The 7914-nt window shown below is 49.5% G+C and overlaps 1 protein-coding gene across 1 annotated transcript in view; it reads right to left on the bottom strand.

Moving 5' to 3' along the window:
• The window catches only part of Rhpn2 (rhophilin Rho GTPase binding protein 2), a 59170-nt gene that overhangs the window by 32825 nt on the left and 18431 nt on the right, over positions 1 to 7914 (bottom strand). Inside the window, exon 2 of the mRNA XM_021167232.1 lies at positions 6391 to 6506. Coding sequence (XP_021022891.1) covers positions 6391 to 6506 — 116 coding nt within the window. The remainder of the gene's footprint in view (positions 1 to 6390; positions 6507 to 7914) is intronic.

Raw genomic sequence — 7914 nt, 5'->3', positions numbered from 1 at the left:
GATCCTAAAATGTATATAGAGCTGCAGAGAACCAAGAAGAGCCAAAATGATTTTGGGAAAGAAAAACGAAGTTGGAGGACATGCACTATCTGACTAAAAACACCATTACAGTTAGGCTGGCGGTGGTGGCTCACGCCTTTGATCCCAGCACTCAGGAAGCAGAAGCAGGTGGGTCTGAGTTTGAGGCCAGCCTGGTCTGTAGTTCTGGAATCACCAGGGCTACACAGAGAAACCCTGACTCAGGAAAAAAACAAAACAAAACAACAACAACAAACCCCATGTCACTATAAAGCTAGAACAGCTGGCACACCGTGGAACGGACTAGCCCGAAGCCAGAGGCCAGAACAGAACAGACAATGCAGAGATGCATTGGTACATTCATGGTCAATTATTTTGATAAAACTGCTAAGACAGCTGGGCTGAGGAGGGGAATAAGCATTTAGTAACAACGCAGAAACAATCAGATTTCCATTAGATGCTGGCAACCAATAGGGTCTGGGGGGGTGGACGGAGGTGTTTCCAGGACTCTTTGACTTTTGGGCACAAAGATGACTCAGAAATCAATCCCAAAGTTTGAGTTGTTCCTTGAACAAGTGAGATGTTTTTCATTGACTCATTGGTAGAAGCAGCTTTCTCAACTATGGTGTGCCTAGGCAAGATGGTGAGTGTTCCCAGCTGTCTCTGGGTCAGGCTGGAGGCTGGACAAATCTAGAACCATCTGACCCTGGTCAGGGGGCAAGGATGGAGGCTTAGACTTGTCGGGTCCTTTGCTCTGTACCCAGACTGCTTCTCTGAATGAAAACAAACGGCTTCTATGTCCCTTCCTAGAGAGTCCTTTCTACAGTAGTGATCCAGTGTGCGTCTCTGAGGCTGCTGTGGCCTGGCAACTGAACCATGTCTGAGAAGCACCGGGCAAAGAGTGTTTGGGCCCTTTCCTGCCCAGAAAAGGTACACCACCACCACGACTCTCCACGACCCGTGTCTTGAGGATAGGAATCAGTGCCCTCAGGTTCTCACAAAGAGCATGCGCGGTCAGGTTTTCACAAAGAGCATGCGCGGTCAGGTTCTCACAAAGAGATTGCGGGGTCAGGTTCTCACAAAGAGCATGCGCATCTGTAAGAACTACACGGAATGGGAAAGATCCCACCTTTACACTCTTGGATGAGTCAAGTCACAAGCATAAACAAGGACAGGCAGGCCACAGCTAAGTACTTCCTATAACCACTGGACGTGCAGTACTTGTTTCCCGGCATCTTGGAGCCTCTGGGGTCTTTTTCTCTTTTCTTTGCAACAGGGTCTCACATATCACAGCCCAGCCTTACATTTGCCTTGTCTGCGCAGCCAAGTTCCCATCTCACAATGGCTCCTCCACCCCAAGTTCAAAAGGATCACTTTGGTTTGGAGAGGAATCGCTCCCTAAGAGTTGGTGTGGTAAGGTCTCCGGGCAGTGCTCAGAAATGGGGATTGGAAGAAGTACCTGGATCATGGGGGTCTCTGACTTCATCAACATTAACCCACCAATGGATTCTTAATGGGATGGCATTATGGGGCATTGGTGGGAACATTAGGAGGTGGGGCCTGGTTAGAGAAGGAAGGTCATTAGGTGTATGCCTTTGAAAGGTGTTTTCTTGTCCACGCCCCTGCCCTGACAGTCACCCTCCATACAGCCCAGGTGCCTCAGGGCACATGCACACGACACAGGGTAATTCTTCCTTCCTTAGATCCAGCTGATGCAGGACCAACGTCAAGACAGGGTTTCTCACAGGAGTGGATGCTCACAGTCAGCTATTGGATGTATCACAGGGCTCCCAATGGAGAAGCTAGAGAAAGTACCCAAGGAGCTAAAGGGATCTGCAACCCTATTGTTGGAACAACATGATGTACTAACCAGAACCCCGGAGCTCTTGTCTCTAGCTGCATATGTATCGAAAGATGGCCTAGTCGGCCATCAATGGAAAGAGAGGCCCATTGGACTTGCAAACTTTATATGCCCCAATATAGGGGAATGCCAGGGCCAAAAGAATGGGAATGGGTGGGTAGGGAAGTGGGGGGCGCTATGGGGGACTTTTGGGATAGCATTGGAAATGTAATTGAGGAAAATATGTAATAAAAATATTAAAAATTAAAAAAAAAAAAGACAGGGTTTCTCTGGTTATCCTGCAACTCCTCTCTGTAGACCAGGCTGGTCTCAATCCTCTTGGTTCTGCCTCCCAAGTGCTGGGATTAAGGACATTCACCACCACTACCTATTAAATCCAGTCTCTTTGAAGTCTCCCCCCCCCCCGCCCCCATATCTGTCATGTAAAGTCCACTGTAAAAACAAACGGTAATTTCACATTATGATCCACGTGTCCCTGTTTGTTTTTGCGTGGTGCGGGGATGGAACACAAGGCCTCTGTGACTGAGCCACATCAGTTCTTCATTTTTAGTTTAGAATAACTTCACTTTCTTCCAAACCTTTTAGTAAAACTGTCCGTGTGAGAACAGGTTCCACGCTGACTCCGGGTCTCCTCCGTGCTATAGAGACCGTGTGGGACATTCTAACAGCCTCTGGCAGGCTGTCTCTACTCGGCCAGTTTGCTCTGCCAGAACCATTCCCACAGCCCACTCTGCCAGGGATTCAAGTGGGAAGGGGGGGCACCCTGTGCCCTGTACAGACTGTGACTAAGGCATCAGATCTGTCCCCGGTGTTCAATGAAGGCAGACAGAGGATCAGGCCAAAGGGGACTCAGGCATCCCACTGCACAGCCACGCTTGAGCCGCTGGTTACTGAGCATGTGAGCAATCACTAACCTCACACAGGCAAGGCCACCCAGGCCTGAGACTCGGCCTGGCCATCACAGAGCAACTCCTGCACTTGCCTGTCAGTGTACAGCTCTTTCAACCCTAAACTGGTTGCCAATTTTTAAAAGTTCAGCCATTCTAAGATTTTTTTAAAACTCCAGCATGGTGGCACAGACCTAAAATCTGGAATCTGGAGAGGCAAACACAGGAGAAGAGTGAGTTCCAGGTCAGCCAGGGACACAAAGTGAGGCTCCTTTCTCAACGACACGAGACAAAACAAAAACCAAACACAGGGAATGTGTCTCAGTTGGCAGAGTGCTTGTCCATACGTGAGACCTGGGTGTGGTAGCAACATTTGCAATCCCAGCGCTGGGGAGGCAGAGGCAGGAGGATCCTCACTACTTCAAGGCTGGGCTACGGAGTGATTTCTGGGCCAGCCAAGGCTACATAGTGAGACCCTGTCTTGGAAGAAAGGAAGAAAGATAGATAGATCTAAGTGATGGATGGCAATGCAGTCACACCATGTGACAGATCTCATGGGGGGAGGTTTACTGGGGAGGGGTTTACAGAGGCTGCCTCTGGGCGGGGGGCGAGGGGGTGGAGGGAAAAGGAGAACAAGAAAGAAGAGCTTGGCCTTTTAGAAAGGGATGTAGTGCGTGTGCATGGGGAGGCTATGTGGCTCCTGGGGATATGTGGGCATCTTGGCAGCTTAGTAACAACTATCCTGTTGTTGCTGGGTCCCTGGGGCAGACGATAGAGATGCCTGGCTGCTGAAAGGAAGAGAGAAGAGAAGAGAGAAGAGAGAAGAGAGAAGAGAGAAGAGAGAAGAGAGAAGAGAGAAGAGAAGAGAAGAGAAGGTGGAAGGTATGGAGGGAGGAAAGGGAGGGGAAGGGAGGGAAAGAGAATGCCTGTGCGTGTTGTGATGCATGTCTGTAAGAGCAGCACTAAGAAGGCTGAGACAGGAAGATCTCCCCAGTTTAAGGCCAGCCTGGGCTATACGCTGCAGGTCAGCCTGGGCTATACACTGCACACTCCTCCATCCCCACCATTCCTCACAGCTCCCTGCACGGAGCCTGGCCCTGAAGCACTCACTCACCAGCAGGTATACAGACACTCGTGAGCCTCAGAGGGAGGCTTTCCTGATCTAGTCTAACGAGCAGTGTAAGAAGGCAATCTGAAGCTTTAACCAGAATGGTTAAGCAGCCTGTTCTTTGACTAAAGAACTAGTTAGTTCAAATCTAACAACCTGGTAACTCGCTTTAATCTCTCTGCCTCAGAAATACCATCTGGTTTCTGCCTCTGTTGTTCTCAAGGGAGGGAAAGGAGCCTGGAGGGCAGATTGCCACCAGCGGCCAGCCTGAAGCACTTCAAAGCACCAGCCAGCTCCCGGCAAGCTCTAGGAAGCTCACTGACTCTTAGCCCAGGTGGAACAGGGAAAGAGAGGACCTTCAAGGGACCTGAAACCGTGGTACTCACAGCTTCTGCCCAGTCATGGTGGCCCTGCAGTTAATGGTGGGGACCCTCATTTCCAAGTCTGCATTCCTGGGGATGTTTTCCCAAATGCCCTCTTGCCTATATTATAATTGCTCTATCCTCATCATAGAATCTTAGTAGGACATCTAAGGACAGGACAGCCATCAGGCAATCTAAGGACAGGACAGCCATGTCCAGTGTATGACAGTAATTACCTGCTGCTAGTAGCAGCAGCCAGGGACACTGTGGGGCCAGAGTGAGGCTTGGCCTGATGCCCTCCCTGATTTCAGGAAGCTTTGGTGTCAGGTGAGTCAGATTAATAAATACCTCCGGGTTTCCTCTACCAACAGTCTACCAACAGTCTCTAAACGTAGGTGCACTGAGTCAGATTAATAAATACCTCCAGTTTCCCTCTAACAGTCTCTACAAGGGGACACTTTTAAGTGTATATCAGTTCCAGGAGAATCATTTACAACCCTGTCCCACCCTATCTCACCTATCAGCTAAACAACTGCTAACCTGACAGTAAGTGTGATTGAGTCTGGCCTGGGCCACAGAGAGGTTGTCTGCTGGCGTTGTTAACAGAGCAAGGCAGACAGAACAGCTCTAGTGTTTGCTATAAAAACAAAATAAAATAAAACAAACAAACAAACAAAAAAAAACCCAACCAACCAAACAAGCAAACAAAAAACCAACTCTAAAGCAGGCTGGCCAGGTGGCTCAGCAGACGAAGGTGCTTGCTGCCACGCCTGACAACTCGAGTTCGATCCCCAGGATTTTACATGGTAGGAGGGAACTGACTGCACAAATTTATGCTATGCATGTAGATGCATGCATGCTCACGTGCATATATACATGCACGAAGAGACAAAGGCAGGAGAATCCGGAGTTTAAGGTCATCCTCAACTACACAGCAAGTTTTAAGGCAGCCTGAGCTACATGAGATCTGCCTCACAAAACCAAAGAACTATCCTGTAGGCCTCTTAAGGGGGTGGGTGGTGAGGGGTTGGGAGAGGGGAGATGGCAGTTTTACCCGAGATACTCTGATGCCGCGTGCTCCAAGCGCCAGAAATGAGACCCTGCCTCACCAAGATGGAAGGTAAGAGAGCCGATAGCCAAAGGCTGTCCTCCGAGGGAAGAGTCTGCACCCTCTGCAAGCTGGCGCACTGCATTTAAGGGTGTGGGGAGGATTTACGGCTGTCTAGACACAGGTACAGCTTTCCTGAGTTCTACTTGAGAAGTAACTATTTTATCTCCACGGCACAGCACTGAGTACTGGGCACAACATGCCCGCCCGCCTCTCTCATTAACTCTCACGCTTTCCTAGATGGGGGTGGGGGTGGGGGTGGGGGTGGGGTTGCTACTTTTCCCAGATGTCTCAAACCCTGGGGTTCAAGCAATCCTCCTGCCTCAACCCCTCAAGTAGCTGAAACCACAGGTATGTGGTACCGTATCCTGTTCATGACTCCTCTCATTAGAAAGATGGACAATACTAGTAATAGGAGTGTCCCGTTCTTTCTTTTCTGCTGTCCCCTCTCTTATCTATCAACACCCACTCACCAAGCACTGGCCCTACCAGGCACAACTCTGGGCAGTGGAGAAAGGAGTCATGCCCAGAAGCAAATGCTGGACCTGTAAACAACATGGCTACAACTGAGGGCTGGAGAGACAGATGCTTAGCAGTTAAGAGCACTGGCTACTCTTGCAGAGGACCTAAGTTCTGTTCCCAACACCCACATGGTGCCTCATAACCATCTGCAATTCCAGTTCCAGGGGGTCTGTAATGCCCTCTTCTGGCCTCCATGGGCCCCAGGTTCCACATGGTGCACACATACATGCAGGCAAACACTCATACACATTAAATTAAAATAAACACACACATACACAGAGCTGTGACTGCACTGTCTGTCACAATTCTCCACAAACACAGGGTGGACAAAACATCTTTGTCATTAATGTGACCAAGCTCTGGGCATGAAAAGGACCTGTCCAGACACCCCAGAAGAGAGAGAAATCTCAAAGCTGAAAAGCAAGACCCCAGCTAAGGGTCTGGGCTCTGTCTGTCCATCAGACAGACAGTCTCTCAGGAGAGCCAGAGCTCCTGGCCGAGGCAGCAAACACAGAGGTACCCACTTCAGAAGGTTCTCGGCTCCTGTCCGCATCCGCACAGCCTTCAGGATCTGCTGGTTCAAGGCAGCCCTTTGATTCTGCAGCTTGCTCCGGCCAGTTTGTGCAAGGGGATTACAACCCTGAGCGGAAAAGAAGAGACACCCGTTCAGAGATCAGTTACACCCGAAGTGATATTCCATGGGGGGAAAAAAAGTACTTAACTAACCCATAAAGTCTCACCGACAAAACTGCCCAGACATAAGCTGATCAAGGAAGACCCCAGTGGACATGGCGGAGTAGACACATGAAGCTTCAACCCTATACAAAGAACTACAGGCAACTGAGGAGAGCCCCAGCCCCAGTGGGCAGGGTGCTCCTCCCCCCCAGAGTGCACGGATTGGTGTTTAGAGTGGCAATGGCTCAGCCCTGAAAACAGACATGCCAGTAACAGGATACGAACTGAATGGGTTATATTTTAGAATACATGTGTGTGTGTGTGTGTGTGTGTGCGTGTGCGTGTGCGTGCAATAGCAACTAGTGGAAAAGCAGTGGTGAATTTGAAGGAGACTGGGAAGGGGCCTGTAGGAGAGCTTGGAGGAAAGGAAGGGAAGGGAACAATGTGGCAATAGTATTCTCGAAAAAGATAATTTTAAATGACAATGTAGAAAATAAAGAAAACGAATTTTAAAAAAAACATAAAAATCATAATAACATAGCCCTGAAACAGACACTGTGAGCTGGTGCCTTATCTCCCGTTTGTTTTCTCCCACCATGACAGCGACACTCACAATCCTCTTTCCTGGTATTAAAAATGCACCAACGTATATGTAGCATCTCTGGTCAAACCAGCCCACTGAGTGCTGGTTACAAAGGTACCCAAGCCCAGATTCTCCAGGGTCCAGGAGGGGAGACAGCACTGTCTGCACTCTCTGTCTGAGCACAGCGCACCGACGTTATCTGTCAGGAGACGGTGCTAACACTGGAAGAGCTGGGCTCCCACACACTAGCCAGGGCCAGCCCTGCGCACAGCCACACTAAAAGCAGCCTGAGGCCCACGACACATCCCTCTCCAGCACTGTGCTTCTCATGGTTTGTTGTCCTTGCTATACTTTCTCATTGTAGCCTCAAGAATTTCCCGAAGGGCTGACAAATGGTGGATAAGAACATGTACTTCTGTTATATGAGACCCGAGTTCAATTCCCAGCTCCCAGATCACCACCACTTCTTAACTCCTGCTCCAGGGGGATTCAACCCCCTCTACTGGCCTCTTTGGATACCTGCACTCATGGGCACATACCTCCACATCCATACACAGACTTAAAGATAACAAAAAAAAAAAAATAAAGAAAATTTCCCCTTAGAAAACAGCCACACAAACAGAGATAAAAGAGTTAAGCAGCTGGGCAGTGGTGGCACACGCCTTTAATCCCAGCAGTTGGGAGGCAGAGGCAGGCGGGTTTCTGAGTTCGAGGCCAGCCTGGTCTACAGAGTGAGTTCCAGGACAGCCAGGACAATACAGAGAAACCCTGTCTCAAAAAACCAAAAAAA

This window comes from Mus caroli, chromosome 7 (assembly GCF_900094665.2).
Source record: "Mus caroli chromosome 7, CAROLI_EIJ_v1.1, whole genome shotgun sequence".
Classification (NCBI taxonomy): Eukaryota; Metazoa; Chordata; class Mammalia; order Rodentia; family Muridae; genus Mus; species Mus caroli.
This window is presented reverse-complemented; position numbering and strand designations above follow the sequence as displayed.